Consider the following 14,389-nt stretch of genomic DNA (forward strand, 5'->3'; position numbering starts at 1 on the left):
CACGATACCGCAGTGTTCCGCCACATCCTGTATGATATAATACACTCGCATGATTGAGCCGCTCTCTACGTAGCCGGTCAGGCAGCACGATCGAGGAATATCCGGTAAGGATAAGGACAAGAGTTGCTGAGGACCCCTAGCTAGCATCTACGGCTGTCTGCCCACTTGAATCCTCGTCCTCCATATGACTCTTCCACAAGTTATACATCTTCCGTCGGTTCGCATCCCGCGTGTCCTCTCCACTGGCCACGTCGAAAATGCGTCTCAGCAGTGCTTTCCGGAGCTTTTCGCTCTCTACCGCGCCTTCAGCTTTTGGATCGGACAAACATGCGTTTGCAATGAGGTTCGAGTACGTCGGTGTAGACAAACGCGGTTTCTTGCGGCTGGGTGGCTGGTCATCGGGCTTGGGTGTCAATGCTGTGAACAGCGGCTCGAATAAAACGGATTGTATGCGGTCGTAGGTGATTTTTGTGGGTGTCCTGGCTGCCAGGATGAAGAAGGGGTTGAGCAGCGTTGATAGCGGTGCGGGCGACGGAGAAGGTTCCGGAGAAATTCCGAGTGCTCTGTCTAGCTCTTCGAGATAGATATCCGCCAAGTGATATGCAAGACTGGTCGGTACACGGATGTCGTCTGAGCTACAAGCATGTCAGTGAGATGAGCATGCGTATCTCGCGAAATGTTCATACCATAGTGGCCCGCCGCGCTGTGCGAGGATAGAATTGTATCGTTCGCAAGACGACGGTTCCCAATCCATCCGCATGAGGAGCCTAAATGATGCATTGACGAATCTCCGAACGAGCATGTAGTATTTATCGATCCTAGTACACCATGAATTAGCCATTAACTCTTGGAGAACGGTCGTTTCCGCTAACCGTAAGCGGTCGATACCACTCCACTCGCGGACCGTAGCTTCCCAGAATCCCTGAAGGAAGTCAAACGTCATTGACGTTGATGGAATTTCTAGAAGAATCTCTGCGAGTTCGCTCGCCAACGCTTGTTGAACGAGCGGCTTGTCAGACATCCAGAAACCTGCCGCAAATGATCAATTGTGGATATCAGTCAGCGGTGGTCGGAAAGCCCCACAGTAGAAAATCCCCTTCCAGAGCTTTGACATATCGGAATGAGGTAGTGTGACCTGTGAGGGGTCTGACAGAACGACGGCCAATTGCTTGATGGCCTTGTCTCTTGTCTTCTTGTCTTCCGGGACATTGTAAGTCATGGTTCATCTTTGTCAGTGGTGATTCTCACCTGTGGACGCGAGGTACTTTGCAAGAGGAGGTACCTCTGACGAAGATGGTACAGTCGCCATGCGTGCAAAGCTTTTGTGTCCGTTCCCTCTCAATATGCGTGCAGTGGCTACTTAGCGTAAGTAGACCAAGGTTAGATGCGATCGGGCACAAATCGGGACGAGGATGTTTTCGCAAACACGTGGTCTGTGATCGTAGACCATGGGCGCTTCGGCCGCGACGGAGGTCAGATCAACAGCACACTGGGAGTTGCACAAGGACGAGCAGCGATTGTTCCTGTGATTATTGCTTCGAGTCTGCCACCAATCTACGATGGGTCCACTGTTCGTGTGTTCTCACTGAGGCTATGCTCAGAGTTCAGATATTGAATGAGCCAAACCCGATCATCAAGGCATGCCCCGTTTGTAGCACGCTAAATTGCAATATGCAGTCGGAGGCGGTGGGCGAGACGCACATCCAGCCCCGGCGACGGGTATAGATTGCATCAAGGGGTATGGCAGACGCGCAGTAGCCAGGTCGTCGCACATATAAGGGGCCGACTGAGGTCACGCTCGGGCTTTATCTAAACGATCATGTCGAAATCACCCATTACTTGCCATGGTGGGTTTGAAAGTCGCTCGAGCGCAGCATGGCCCTAGACTCTACTGGTGTGTACTAATAGACCTTCGCAGTGCTCGATTCGTCGCTGGGAAAGCCAGCAGCAGGCGTCCACGTTCGCTTGCAAGAGTACAACCCGGTAGCTGAAGCTGCTGCCGCGCTCGAACCACTTGTAGAAGGGTATGTCGCAGAACCGCCTCGAACGAATGCACTCTGTGGTGTGCTCATGGTCGCATTGCTACAGAGAGACTGATTCAGATGGTCGTTGTATGCAACTCTGGCCCAAGGCTACCGAAGGTCAGAGTAAGGAAGAACTCGCCAAGCTGAAGGCCGGCGTCATGTACAAAGTCTTCTTCAAGACGAAGGACTACTTCGAAGGCACAGGGCGCAAATGCTTCTATCCCTGGGTAGAGGTGTGTACATGAGAATAGATGCAGGCTAATATCCCGCTCATACGCAAGCAGATTACATTCGAAGTGCAGGATCCCGACCAACACTATCATATACCCCTGCTCATTAGCCCCTACTCGTACACAACCTACAGAGGTAGCTGAACAATGTAATATACTCCAGACATCCACTACGGATACATGTACATGTATTCTAGGTATCAACAAATGTGCGTGATGCGAGCTAGGCTGTTACAGTAGAGTGCAGGCGATCCAGGATGATAGTGACAATGCAAATATGGAGCAACGCGAATAACGAACAATAACACACAAAGCAAATGGATAGCAGACGGACCACAGTAACAGTGAGGGCGGTGCCCATCCGATGGAGGAACCTACCCAAGGCTCAACCCGTTCACACCGTCGCCGGCACCTTCGACTTCCCGCTCCTCGTCGCCATGACGCCTCGGCCGTGGGATGATGGGCCTGAGAACAGGGCTTCCAAGACCAATCTGTGCACGTAGGGTAGGGCTGGAGAGGGCACTGGCGGGTCCACGACCGTAGTATGACGAGGATGAGCCGATGATGGGCGAGGAAGTGGCTGAACTCGGTCCTTGAACAGGGATGGGGATAGGCATTGAGAGGCGTGGCGCGCCAGAAGGGGTCCGGGGGGTGAACAACGATGGCTGGTTGTCCCGCAGGAAGCTGATAGATGGAGAGACCGCACGTCGCTTGTTGGTAGTCGGGTACGGGTCGTATCGATCATCCACTGAACGTAACGTCAGTTATGAATGATAGAGCAAACTCCTGGGTATGACGCACTCTTCCGCTTGTTCGTCCTAACAGCACTTGACGTTGGAGGCGGGGTATACCGCCATGAGGATGCAGCAGGCGAGCCGACTACAGACGATGACTGTCATATCCCAGTGTCAGTCTAAGGATCAGGGAGACAACAAAGTGATGGGACGTACGACATCGACATCCATCGCTGCCCCTCCTGGACTATCCAACATGCTCATGTCCTCCCCATTCACACTCGCGGCGGGCGTGACGGACTTCGAGATAGCGATAGGATCCACGAACGAGAACGGCACTGAGTCCTCCAGCTCCCCATCGTCGCTCGGCGTATCCGGCCTGCGAGGTTCCTCGACGTCTGCTTCCTCGGGGTACCTGCCTCGATCTGACGGCGGACGCTGTACTCGGTGTGGCGAAGGTAGCTCGCAGAATGATGCGACGAGTCGCTGGAACTGCGCTTCCGACCGCATTTCGTCGTCCTCCGGACGCGACTCAGAGACGAGCGAACGTATGCGCGGCGGCTTCAACTGGTTAACAGAGATAGGGTCAGCATATAGTCAAAAGACGGACAACGATGCTTCTGCTCACTCTCTGTGAGAACCGCCGACTATGGGCACGCGCGAAGGTAGACGATCCGGACTGGCTGTCAGCAACGGCGTCCGATAGCTTCCTGCTCGGCGGCGGAGTAGATGGGCTGCGTGGTCTGCTCGCCTTCATGTCGGTGTCGCGACCGCGGGGAGCACTTGTAATGACGGGACCAGGGAGTAATGGTGTGCACGAGCCTGAGTCGCCTGAAGGGGGCGTGTCCGTCTGCATCTTCACGTTCTCGCGGTCGCTCTCAGATTCTTCACTCGTATTGGTGCCGGAGCGAATCATGGACGCTGCGAGGGGGCTTCGCTGTGGCCGGTCGGGGAGAGATGGGGCGCGAGGCACAAGGAGGCTTGGCCGACGGACATGCAGCATGAATGGGCTCAGGTCATCTGCAGCGTACGTCGTGTTGGAGGACGAGGAGGATGTGGAGGGAGGGAGGGCGAAATCCGACGAGGACGTCGGTAATGGTGGACGTGATGAAGGGCCCAGCATGGCAGAGTATGTGACCAGTCTGTGCGTAGGATCGTTGATGAAGATGGGGAGAATGATTGAGAACGACAGGCGACGATGTGGGAAACCTGGCCATGGAACTGCATTTGTGGCTTGATGCTCCCTGCGATCCCAGTCCGAACCGGGCAAGCGCGACTCGGCCACCTGCCAGTGCCGCTTTGGGCGTCCAACGGCTCACAAACACGAATTATGCAGACTGTACGACTACTACACTGCACCCAAACTGCACTACTACGCAACTTTACACATCCCAATATCGTCAAAGCGCGCGGAGCAGCTCAATGGCTGTCCAGGTTGAAGCACCGACGATAGCTAGCCACATATTAGCCAACGACCCGCCTACAATACGACAACGGAGACGTACTGAACCAGCCTGCGCCACTCACGAACGCACTGCCGAACTTGTTGCGCTGCTATTCCATGAGATCATCGTTGTTTTTTGCACACTCTTGGACTCCTCACCTTCTCAGCGTCACCAGTGCTGTAGCCAATCGTGTACACAAAGCGGCTCGCCGCCCATATTCCACACGCTGCAGCCGCGAGAACCGGGTGCCTCAAGGAGGTAACCAGCGTCCTGACCATTTCGTCTCAGTGAGTATGCGGTGCGATATGTTTGAACTGATGCAACGAACCCGGTGATGATGGTGGGTAGATACTCCAAGGTATTTTGGTGGGCGCCTGGCTCAGTTTTGAGATGGTAGCAAGGCAATCTGCGGAGCACTTACGTTGTGTGCAGTTGAAGATGGTGGCGTCTTTCGATGCCGCCGCCTCAGCCTTTTCCGCGTACACTAGGCTTCCAAGTCAACACGACGCGGCATGTTTGCTAGTGAAGCGTACGCTGAGGGTAAGGGATCTTGGCTCGCTTTCGCGCTTGGCCTACTTTGACAGTCTGGAAGACATTCAACCAGAAGAGCGAGACGATTGCAGTCACAGGGTATGCCACGCTGCGAAGCTCACTTGTTAGCCAAAGCTCCATGCTTAGCGTGTGGGACTCACTCTTTCGAAAAGATGATAGTAGACATTTCGTATGCAGCGAGCTGAGGCTTGAGTTGAGGGGATGAGCGGAGGCAGGCCGGACTATATAGCCTGGTATTCCGAATTAATTACTCGGCAATGCTCTGGAATATATCTGATGCGCCTCAAGCACACGTCAGCTCACGGCAAGATATGCACGAGCTGAGTCAATACTAGTAACTGCGATTACACAGGCTGACAGCACAGGCGAACGTCGGACACGTACGTACGGTTGCGATTGCACACGAAGCGCGACGGCTCAATCGCTGTGCTGGTGGGTGTCCAGGTTACGGGGGATCCTGGGCGACCACACGGGCGAAATTTATAGAGAAGAGAGCCATTGAAACGGCCGTCTACGACAGAAGACGGCGAGCGACAGATTGTCACCTTGGAGGCGTGTCTGCTTGTCGCCTGCCAGTGCCCAACTCACGCCTGCCGCACTTCCACTCCGCCCCGAGCACTGGCGTCTATCGCAGATCTCTGCGCCCACGTTGACTAACGCGGGCGTCTATCCCGAAATTTACGATCGAGAAGCAGCTCCCGCCCTTCGGACTCGGGCTTTGCACACAATGGTCAAACGCACAGCAACCGAGCTCCAGGCAACAACATCTGCTGACACCGCACCGAGGAAAGTACCGCGTGGGAGCGAGCGTAAGGAGAATGTCGCTCGAGAAGAGGAAATGGGCAAGTTTGAGGACGACTGGGAGGACGAGTACGAGAGCGATGAGGAAGTAGTCGACGACGACGAGACAGAGGAGAGGCCCGATGGTATGTAGCTTACGACGATGGACATGTACGTGAATCTCATTTTGTGCCTTTGAAAGCAATGGAAGTCGACGAGGTCATGCCTGCCATTGAAGAGTCCGACGAAGCACCACCCGCGTCGGACGTTTTCATTGCTGGTGTCCATAGGCTCGAACAGGATGAAATCCTGGAACCAGACGAATCTGTGTACATTATGCGACACTCCATGAATGTCAACTGGCCATGTCTATCCTTCGACGTCCTTCGGGACAACCTGGGTGATCAACGCCAACGATTCCCCGCTACTGCCTACATCGTAGCAGGCACACAAGCGGATGCGGCCAAAAATAACGAGCTATCTGTATATAGAATGAGCTCCTTGCAACGGACGCAGAAGGATCCTGGTAAGTAAGCCTGCGTCGAGTATGATATCTGGTACCCTAAGACATATTCTGCAGATGCGTCCGATGAAGAGGACGATGACGACGACGATACACTAGACGAGGATCCGATCCTAGACTTCCGATCCGTCCCTCACTTCGGTGGTGTTAACCGAGTCAGAGCGCAACCTTTGCCGTCCTCATCTGCCCTGCCGCCAGTGTCTCAGCCGTACTATGTTGCAAGTTGGGCAGAAACGGGCAAGGTGCACATCTGGGACGTACGACCGCTCATTGAGGCGCTGGACGTTCCTGGCTATTCTCCAGACAAGTCACGAACCCACAGTCCAGCCTTCACCATCGCTTCCCATGGCCGTGCAGAAGGATTCGCGATGGACTGGGCATCATCCGGCGAATCCAACCCCTCCGCCTTGCGACTTCTCACAGGAGATGTCCAGGCAAAAATCTACCTTACGACGACGACCCCCTCAGGTTTCAATGCGCTGTCGCAGCCGTTTGTCTCGCATACGTCCAGCGTGGAAGACCTTCAATGGAGCCCGACAGAGGCCACTGTCTTTGCCTCGTGCTCGGCCGACCAGAGCGTCCAGGTTTGGGACGTGCGAAGCAAGGGCCGACGGAGTGTAGCGGGCATTGAGCGGGCGCACGAGGCGGACGTGAACGTCATCAGCTGGAATCGCTCAACGGCGTACCTTCTACTCAGCGGAGGCGATGAAGGTGGCATTAAAGTATGGGACTTACGAAACGTCAAGAAGAAAGGGTACGTACAGTCATCGGGCCTTCAACGTCGTGGATGCGACTGCTAATACGGCATGGAATTCAGGACGTCCGCCCCAGACCCTACGCCTGTGGCCACTTTCAACTGGCACCGGGCGCCGGTCACTTCCATTGAATGGCACCCTACGGAAGACTCTATCTTTGCTGCATCGGGGGCAGACGATCAAACCACGCTGTGGGACCTCGCGGTGGAACAGGACGACGAAGAGACTGGGGCAATGCAGGAGATGCCAGGAGGCGGGCATCACATACCCCCTCAGCTTCTCTTCGTGCACCAAGGCCAGAAGGATGTTAAGGAAGTTCACTGGCATCCGCAGATACCGGGCACGGTCATTAGCACCGCACTAGATGGTTTCAATGTATTCAAGACCATATCTGTCTGATGTGAATTGTAGAGCATCAATTCAATGCACTTGCCGCGGATGGAATAGTCAGCAGGCCTTCTTGTCTCAACGAGTACCGTGGCAGAGTGAACGGGTGAGGATGCTGTTCCGATGTCCAGTGCCAATGACATAGATAGCCTTGTGCTTGTGCTACTTTTACTCTATGGCTATTTATAAATGGTCTCGTCTATTCGGCTGCACGTTCCTGTCCTATGAGCCAAGTGATATCGGAAGAGACAACAGTCGAGTCCCAAACGGTCCGGCGCAGGAGCCGTCGTAAGAATAGCTAAGGACACCGTGACAGATTTAGAGGGGGCGAACATCGCGGGAGATAGACATATGGTAGCGGACTTGAACTTCCAGCATTGACGACATCGGTGTGGGGAAACATGGATGGTGCCCCGAGCACCGCGGCCAGCGGCTGCCCGTAAAATTCTGTCACGCGATGGCTAGCCAGGTCAATACATCCCGGAGGTATTGTTCCCCTTCGGCGAGCGAATCTAGTACGGTGATAAGTGAAAGCCAATCGCATGACGACCCGTCGGCGGAATGTACTCACCTTCGCGATGTTCTTGTGCAAGATGTCAGTCAAAATGGCATATACGTTCCGGAGGTCGTGGAGGTTCTGCCGCGCAACATAAAGCTGCTTCTCATCATGCTCCTTCAGCGCCAGCTATGATTAGAACGGGTCACGGACGGTCAGTCATCTTTGGTTGAGAGGGGAATGCGGTGCCGCACGTACGGTGTAGTCCTCTATATGGGGGTACTTCACAATCTTCGAGCAGATTTTTGCGCGGTTCAGATGGTCTAGCCGACCCGCGTCCCGAATGTTGAATGCGCTTTCTTGCGAACGGTGGAGCTCAGTGAGAACCTCTGCTCCACATGAGCATTCGTGACAGTTCGTCGGATCACAAAGTCGGAGTGAACGAACCCTCCTGTATTTGAACACCTATCGGTCGCAGGAAGTGCAACATTGGTATTTGTGCCATTTGCGGTGGCAATATGAATGATCAGGACGTACCGAAATTATCCCCGCTGCAGAAGGGAATCAGAATGGCGTTAGATATTTTGTTCCGCATGCAATCGACACAAATAACGGTTACATACTCTTCGATTCTGTCCACGCGCTTTCCGTCAGCTCAGTGATCAAACTGACGTAGACATGCCTAGCTTACTTTGGCATAGACAAGTTGACCCAGAGTTTCACCTTGTCCTGAAAGTTATGCATCGTCACAGGCTCCTTGATCTCCGCGAGCAAAATGCCCTTACACATAGATCAGCCAGCTGCTCGCATTCCCTCTTCACTACGGTATGCACGTTGTCAATGTGTTGATTGGACTTGACGAGGTTTGGGTACACAGCGTGGTGTATATCATTCGCTGCTGTTAAGCCCATGGACACGACGCCATTGGCATCGCTAGAGTGCAACTTGCGCTTCTTGACATCCGGCCCTTCCTCCGTGGAGTTGGGTGGAGGATAAACCGTCGGATTGGTGGAAGTGGCAGCGTGAGAGGTGTGAAACTGCGATGACGAGTCATTGGTAGAGTCAATGAGCTGCTGTATCTCTCTACATGCACCCATTAACAAACACTGAAGAGAAGAACAGTGGCGAGAGCATTGCAATTACAATATCTAGAAACCCAGAGGTGTCAGACGGTGCTGAGAGACCATTGATTCAATGCTCACTTTGCATGGGAAAATCCGGAAGACGACGTTCTCAGCAACCACTGAGGCAGCTGACTGGAATTCCTGTCGACGTAGATTTCTGTGAGCAGTCTCGACGCGGTAGTACTGGGCCGACTAGAGCATACTTCTATTTTCTTCGTGGTTTCCTTGTCCATACTGCTCTTGCCCGACATGTTCAGATACTCTTTGGTATGTGAACGGGCGGTGTGGCGAGGGTCGTCCAAGGATACACACAGAGTGACACAGACCCGCGTTAAGCAGCGGAGTCGGAGCGCGCGCCTACAATACCAACGCTGGGATGCGGTGGTCGGCGCTTAGGTCATGAGATCGAGCGACGCGTTTGTAAGCGCCCAAGTACGACCGCCCGAGTGGCTGCGACCTCTACGTACTTACATAGTCTAACTTCAACGTACTCCTCTTGTCTCGCGTGCTGCACCGCCCTTGTCTGCACATCAAGCTCTCACCACCTCTGTTTGTGTTGGAAAGCACCCACATTCGACGTGATCCGGCCTCATTGTCGAGAAAGCACACGCCGCAGCGCCATTCCGTCACGCTCGGGATGTCTGGCGTTCAGGTTAGTAGACTGTCAGAATGTGAGGTCTTAGCGACTGACTTGTCTCGTAGGATGAAGTGATGTATCTCTACTTGACTGGATTCTCCTTGAACAGTGTCCTCAGCGGACTTGATCTGCCGACGGGACCAGGTCTCTCCGGCAACTCGGTATTTCGGGGGCAGCGGGTTTCACTGCGCAACAGATATACAATGACAAGTGGGATAATGATTCTGAAGCAGTCGGTCCGGGAGAAGGGGAGGATTGGGAGGCTGAGGTGGATAAGGAATTGGAAGCCGAGGGTTCTGACAGAGGTGGCCAGGTCAAGATGGAGGCATGTCTCCGCAGCAGGTCGGCCCAAAGAGAAACGCACACGAGTTGTTCGACGCTGGTGAACGTCCAAAGACTGTCTTCGAAAGATTTCCGACTTCGAGAAGAATCAAGTCCTGAACTTCACGGAACTGTTCAAGGGGCATACGACGCAGAGGTCGAGGATTCGAGAAGACCGTTCCAAGGTATGTCAATTATGGCTTCCGCCTTGCTCGTCCGCTCATGGTCACATAGTGAGGCCGTCTACCCGAGAAAGAAAGAGACCCCACGAGGATTCCTCGCTGCCGTAGTGGGCGACACAGAACGACAAGTCGAGAATCAGCGTGTGGAGGAGTCGTGTCATCTGGAATGTGAGGTAGATCTGTGGAAAGCGCTACAGGTATGTTTACGGTGCTACTGTATTTGTTTCACTCATGTTTACGGCAGGAGCGCTCCCACTCGGACGTTCCAATTTCTTACCTTTGGATGATCGCTCCTTCGACCTTGTTCTGCTTTCCAACTGGGAAGACAATTGTTACGAACCTGACGCAGATGCTAGCCTGCGCCGTTGGCGACCCCCGGCAGACCTGACAGCGCCACAAAATAAGGTCCTCGAATCTGGAGTGTGGACCAGAGTATATTTGGAGTCCTCGGGCTCCCTTCGTGACTTCACGCAGTGGAGCTTAACGAGGAGGACACTGCCGCGAAGAGCGACACCTGGTAAGACCAACTTCATCATTATTATGCACTGAACTGAGTTGTAGCCCAAGATGTGCGAGGCCACGCAAAAGACTTAGGACAGATAACAACCGAAGGATCGGTTCAATCTATCCAATGATCAGTATTACGAGGTCAACAAGGACGGTGGCCGGCATCGTGTCCGACAGACGTTGGTCAGTTGGTCGTGGAACATGCTTACCCCGCTCAGAAGCTCCAGCTGCCTTTCGTACGTGTTTGCGTATTGGGAAATTTCCTTGTACTCAGACTTCGTTTTTGCGTAAAGTACAAGACACGCTGTCCAAGCAGGAAGCGCGCTCTTTCCACCGACCCGCGTTGCAGTTTCCTTCGAACGTCGAAATCCACTTCGCCAAGGTTCGCACTGCCAAGAAAAAGAAGGACAAGGCGGTAGGAAGGTCGGCAAGGGTGGAAATGTGGGCGAAGGCCTACATAGGAGTGGAGACTTGAGTCTTCGCGACACGAGCAATTTTGTACTCTGGGAATATCGGTAAGTCCGTCCTACCCGACGACTATGTATCTCTTGACATGCAGCATTCTAGGAGGAGCATCCACCCATCGTCTCAACTTCGGAATGGGCAGCATCTAGTCAATACTACCGTAAGAAAAGTGAAAAGGATGAACATGTACCGAAGGTAGGAATCTGCCTGCTGAGCTATGTAATGCTGAATGCTTCATTTAGTTTGACCTGGGAGAGCCTATTGTCATTGAGCCTCAAGACGAGTCTCCCTTCATGAAGTTTGGATATGTCTATCCCGGACAGACGGTTCCTTCCATCTACAACAACCTCGTCCGAGCACCCCTGTTTCGTCATAAGGCATACCCTACGGACTTCCTGGTCATAAGGTTTGCTGCTAGGTCCTCCCGGTCTATCTCCGAGCCTGACAACCCCGGCAGGTCTACATGCAAGAATGACACGAAGTACTACATCCGGGAGATCAAGAATCTATTTGTGGTCGGACAGACCTATCCTGTGACAGAAGTCCCTGGTCCGCACTCACGCAAGATTACGAACACTATCAAGCACCGCCTCCAGATTATCGCCTTCAAGTTACTCGCGAAGAGCGTGGAAGAGCGGCTTAAGATTTCACGGCTGATGAAGTACTTCCCTGACCAAAATGAGCTCCAAATGAGGCAACGCCTCAAGGTAGGTTGACGTAGTCGTGCAGACTCCGCGGCGATTAGAAGCTAAGTATAACTTGACAGGAATTCATGGAGTACCATCGCCGCGGCCCTCATCAAGGCTTCTGGCGTCTGAAGGGCACATGGACCATACCTTCTGACATCGACATGCTCAAGATGGTGTCGCCGGAACAAGTGGTTCTCTCCGAGAGCATGCAAGTCGGTCAGCGCCATTTGCAGGATGCCGGTTACAGCTTCAATGGCGAAGTCGCTGAGGACGACGAGGGCAACCTCTCCATCGAACAGCAGCTTGCGCCGTGGATCACGACCAAGAATTTCTTATTCGCCACGCAAGCAAAAGCGATGTTGCGGCTCCACGGTGAAGGTGATCCAACGGGGCGTGGAGAGGCGTTCAGCTTCGTCCGCGTGTCCATGAAGGACATCTTCGTCAAGGCAGGCGAGGATTATGAGCAGAAGCTTGGTATGTCGTATAGCTCTGATTCTGATGGCATTCATGGGCTGACTAGCCGAAGCCGAGGCCGAGAACCGCCCTAAATCTGCTCATCGCTATAACGTCGCCGAGCAACAACAGATCTATAAGTCGGAAATCGAACGAATTTGGAAGGCTCAGTTCGATTCGTTGAGCCGCAAGGATGAGCCTGAGCTCACGGAAGAGGATGAGAAGAGGGCAGAAGTGAAGACACAGCGAAAGCTGTCCGGTCCACATGACGGCTACACTCCTGCAGGATCTCCTGTCGCTCACCGCGAGACTCCTGCTCCCTTGTCCCCAACATTCAGCCGGGGCTCCTCGCTTGTCCGTGATCGTGAATTGAGTTTGGGTCCAGATGCGCAAAGGAGGGTGCTACGGATAAAGCGTTTGGTACGTATGATCTTTCATAACATGAACGACAACTGACATGTCCTTCAGGTTGATGGCGAATGGAAGACGGAAATCATACGAGACAACGCTGTCATTACTGCGTATGTCAAGAGACGGCAGGCGCTGGAAGAGGAGGCAACTACTGCCGATGCCCTGGCTCCGACCGGAGACGCTGAGAAGGATCGGCGTGCGCGCAAGAGGTACCTCTTTTCTCACGTAACATCAACCATCCTCCTCATTAATGCCTACTCTCTCAGGTTGGAGGAGGAAATTGCCCGAATGAAGAAGAATCAGGAAAGACGTCTCCACCGTAAGAATGCGAAGATAGTGAAGGAAGGCGGGACTCCGATGCAGCTAAACCGGCCGCTCAAGCCTGATACTACGGTGAGTGGCTATTGACAGCGTTCTTGATGTGATTTTTACGAAATCGCGTGCAGAGACGATGTGGGCATTGCGGTCAGATGGGACACATGAGTGAGTTCGTGTCACCGGCGTGGTGGAATGTATTGATACAATTTGATTTTCAGAGACCAACAGGAAGTGCCCTCGTTGGGCGGAATTCAATTCTGGCAACCCTCCTTTGTCAACGCCCGCTGCTACGAGTCCGCCGGCAGCGTCTCCGAGTGCCTCGGGTGGTTTTGGATTTTCTTCAAGTTCGGACAGTTTGTTCTCACCGGGTGCTTCAGGATCCCTGCGACCTCCGAATCCATCCTTGAGCCTGGGAGGACATGGTCCATCCCCTCTTGCTACAAGCCCGCCAGTTATGGCAATGGACGAAGACGACGAGGTTCCTTCCACTCCGTCTCTGTCAAATCCCAAGCTGAAGCTCACGCTCAAAAGTCATAGCATCATGTATGTTTTATCACTGTAGCATTGGGTTGCTCTCGCTCTGTCGTACTCTACATCACTCTAGGACTCTCATAACATTGTGTAATCCATTGCATTGCGGCTGGAACCGGTGTTGTAGTTCGAGCACCTGGATGTGTGCATTGTCTTGGCTTCGTCCCTCCGCATCAAAGCGCACCGCCTGGTTGCGAGTTGCCATTCTTGGGAGCTCCTTGGCGCACTCCTTGATCCGTATTTACACGGCGGTGCTAAGCTGGGCACTTCGCGGGTCATTCCGCCACAAGGGACCCACTGGCGACCACAAGTGAGTTCAGTTAATCGCCGCGCCTGGCCTTGACACACGAACGCCAAGGTCGAACGCTTGCGCGGAATCGTGCGGTCGGCCCTAGTCCTCTTCCTTGCCCGCTCTCAAAGATAGAGCGCTATTTCTGGTACGCCGCACTGACTGGCGCGCTGATAGTAACCCGCATATCAATGTGAGCGGTGCGGCACTGTCCCCGCCGTGTCAATATACGACATACGATCAGGGTGGAGTCGGGCCATCGCGCGCTGTGAGGAGCTTCAGCGCGCCTCTGATTTCCCCATTTAGGCAACGTACTTCGTACTTACCTCCCGAGTCGCCCGACTGCCCCGACCAGAGGTGTCACCGGGATGTGATCGCTATTAGAGCGGTGAGTACGGAGCCTGCAGGGCTGCCTATCGTCTGTCCTTGCGTGCGGGTAGGTGAGTCATCCCCGTGCGTCTCTGCAGCATTTTCTATTGCCAGTGCAGCCGTTCCCTCCTAGGGGAGCGCACCCTGCATCAGCCAGGCCATCTCTG

At 53.8% G+C, this 14,389-nt stretch overlaps 7 protein-coding genes across 7 annotated transcripts; 3 read left to right on the top strand and 4 right to left on the bottom strand.

Moving 5' to 3' along the window:
- Nucleotides 1–50: 50 nt before the first annotated feature.
- Nucleotides 51–1,376, bottom strand: B0H18DRAFT_195207 (Nop52-domain-containing protein). The gene is made up of 5 exons (XM_048037057.1): nucleotides 1,249–1,376; nucleotides 1,084–1,197; nucleotides 873–1,029; nucleotides 687–818; nucleotides 51–635 (listed from the first exon to the last, which is right to left on the bottom strand). Exons 1-5 carry the CDS (start codon nucleotides 1,307–1,309, stop codon nucleotides 137–139), a joined length of 963 nt encoding a protein of 320 aa, XP_047900462.1. The 5' UTR covers nucleotides 1,310–1,376; the 3' UTR covers nucleotides 51–136.
- A 443-nt stretch (nucleotides 1,377–1,819) lies between these two features.
- On the top strand, nucleotides 1,820–2,398 carry B0H18DRAFT_867047 (transthyretin; the record flags this gene model as incomplete). The annotated part of the gene is made up of 4 exons (XM_048039830.1): nucleotides 1,820–1,847; nucleotides 1,919–2,028; nucleotides 2,093–2,257; nucleotides 2,309–2,398. 4 exons carry the CDS (start codon nucleotides 1,820–1,822, stop codon nucleotides 2,396–2,398), a joined length of 393 nt encoding a protein of 130 aa, XP_047900463.1.
- A 230-nt stretch (nucleotides 2,399–2,628) lies between these two features.
- Nucleotides 2,629–4,111, bottom strand: B0H18DRAFT_1113221 (uncharacterized protein; the record flags this gene model as incomplete). Its single annotated transcript, XM_048032916.1, has 4 exons — nucleotides 2,629–3,002; nucleotides 3,056–3,146; nucleotides 3,205–3,555; nucleotides 3,617–4,111. The coding sequence occupies 4 exons, from the start codon at nucleotides 4,109–4,111 to the stop codon at nucleotides 2,629–2,631; spliced, it is 1,311 nt and encodes a 436-aa protein (XP_047900464.1).
- A 129-nt stretch (nucleotides 4,112–4,240) lies between these two features.
- On the bottom strand, nucleotides 4,241–5,635 carry B0H18DRAFT_970279 (membrane-associated proteins in eicosanoid and glutathione metabolism). Its single transcript, XM_048043693.1, has 9 exons — nucleotides 5,370–5,635; nucleotides 5,268–5,316; nucleotides 5,126–5,215; nucleotides 4,967–5,073; nucleotides 4,855–4,917; nucleotides 4,762–4,807; nucleotides 4,592–4,703; nucleotides 4,494–4,539; nucleotides 4,241–4,441 (listed from the first exon to the last, which is right to left on the bottom strand). Exons 3-9 carry the CDS (start codon nucleotides 5,149–5,151, stop codon nucleotides 4,389–4,391), a joined length of 453 nt encoding a protein of 150 aa, XP_047900465.1. The 5' UTR covers nucleotides 5,152–5,215; nucleotides 5,268–5,316; nucleotides 5,370–5,635; the 3' UTR covers nucleotides 4,241–4,388.
- A 52-nt stretch (nucleotides 5,636–5,687) lies between these two features.
- On the top strand, nucleotides 5,688–7,634 carry B0H18DRAFT_970290 (glutamate-rich WD repeat-containing protein). The gene is made up of 4 exons (XM_048043694.1): nucleotides 5,688–5,911; nucleotides 5,968–6,291; nucleotides 6,346–7,042; nucleotides 7,106–7,634. Exons 1-4 carry the CDS (start codon nucleotides 5,713–5,715, stop codon nucleotides 7,440–7,442), a joined length of 1,557 nt encoding a protein of 518 aa, XP_047900466.1. The 5' UTR covers nucleotides 5,688–5,712; the 3' UTR covers nucleotides 7,443–7,634.
- B0H18DRAFT_970295 (proteasome activator pa28 REG alpha beta subunit) lies at nucleotides 7,524–9,383 on the bottom strand. The gene is made up of 11 exons (XM_048043695.1): nucleotides 9,254–9,383; nucleotides 9,129–9,191; nucleotides 9,070–9,074; nucleotides 8,712–9,009; nucleotides 8,618–8,655; nucleotides 8,550–8,558; nucleotides 8,464–8,477; nucleotides 8,374–8,391; nucleotides 8,185–8,315; nucleotides 8,002–8,115; nucleotides 7,524–7,942 (listed from the first exon to the last, which is right to left on the bottom strand). The coding sequence occupies exons 1-11, from the start codon at nucleotides 9,299–9,301 to the stop codon at nucleotides 7,901–7,903; spliced, it is 780 nt and encodes a 259-aa protein (XP_047900467.1). The 5' UTR covers nucleotides 9,302–9,383; the 3' UTR covers nucleotides 7,524–7,900.
- Nucleotides 9,384–9,761: 378 nt separating this feature from the next.
- B0H18DRAFT_1081579 (uncharacterized protein) lies at nucleotides 9,762–13,878 on the top strand (the record flags this gene model as incomplete). Its single annotated transcript, XM_048031414.1, has 18 exons — nucleotides 9,762–9,831; nucleotides 9,864–10,016; nucleotides 10,084–10,193; nucleotides 10,247–10,391; nucleotides 10,438–10,622; nucleotides 10,803–10,880; nucleotides 10,916–10,937; nucleotides 10,991–11,112; nucleotides 11,265–11,357; nucleotides 11,405–11,568; nucleotides 11,620–11,869; nucleotides 11,929–12,325; nucleotides 12,372–12,724; nucleotides 12,773–12,924; nucleotides 12,982–13,108; nucleotides 13,162–13,198; nucleotides 13,252–13,576; nucleotides 13,692–13,878. 18 exons carry the CDS (start codon nucleotides 9,762–9,764, stop codon nucleotides 13,876–13,878), a joined length of 2,970 nt encoding a protein of 989 aa, XP_047900468.1.
- Between the last annotated feature and the right edge of the window lie 511 nt (nucleotides 13,879–14,389).

This window comes from Fomitopsis serialis (assembly GCF_022376445.1).
Source record: "Fomitopsis serialis strain Sig1Antser10 chromosome Unknown B0H18scaffold_2, whole genome shotgun sequence".
Lineage (NCBI taxonomy): Eukaryota > Fungi > Basidiomycota > Agaricomycetes > Polyporales > Fomitopsidaceae > Fomitopsis > Fomitopsis serialis.

Excerpts from the sequence above, each read along its gene's own strand:
- B0H18DRAFT_195207 (XM_048037057.1), bottom strand. The coding sequence starts at position 1,309 with ATGGCGACTGTACCATCTTCGTCAGAGGTACCTCCTCTTGCAAAGTAC. Across the intron at positions 1,030-1,083 it reads CTGGAAGGGGATTTTCTACT|GTTTCTGGATGTCTGACAAG; the intron begins GTGGGGCTTTCC and ends CATTTGCGGCAG. Across the intron at positions 819-872 it reads AGTGGTATCGACCGCTTACG|GATCGATAAATACTACATGC; the intron begins GTTAGCGGAAAC and ends ATGGTGTACTAG.
- B0H18DRAFT_970279 (XM_048043693.1), bottom strand. The coding sequence starts at position 5,151 with ATGTCTACTATCATCTTTTCGAAAGA. Across the intron at positions 5,074-5,125 it reads ACTATCATCTTTTCGAAAGA|CGTGGCATACCCTGTGACTG; the intron begins GTGAGTCCCACA and ends TGAGCTTCGCAG. Across the intron at positions 4,540-4,591 it reads GCACTGGTGACGCTGAGAAG|CGCAACAAGTTCGGCAGTGC; the intron begins GTGAGGAGTCCA and ends ATGGAATAGCAG.
- B0H18DRAFT_970290 (XM_048043694.1), top strand. The coding sequence starts at position 5,713 with ATGGTCAAACGCACAGCAACCGAGCTCCAGGCAACAACATCTGCTGAC. Across the intron at positions 5,912-5,967 it reads GACAGAGGAGAGGCCCGATG|CAATGGAAGTCGACGAGGTC; the intron begins GTATGTAGCTTA and ends TGCCTTTGAAAG. Across the intron at positions 6,292-6,345 it reads ACGGACGCAGAAGGATCCTG|ATGCGTCCGATGAAGAGGAC; the intron begins GTAAGTAAGCCT and ends CATATTCTGCAG.
- B0H18DRAFT_970295 (XM_048043695.1), bottom strand. The coding sequence starts at position 9,301 with ATGTCGGGCAAGAGCAGTATGGACAAGGAAACCACGAAGAAAATAGAA. Across the intron at positions 8,656-8,711 it reads AGCAGCTGGCTGATCTATGT|GACAAGGTGAAACTCTGGGT; the intron begins GTAAGGGCATTT and ends CATAACTTTCAG. Across the intron at positions 8,116-8,184 it reads CCCATATAGAGGACTACACC|CTGGCGCTGAAGGAGCATGA; the intron begins GTACGTGCGGCA and ends TTCTAATCATAG.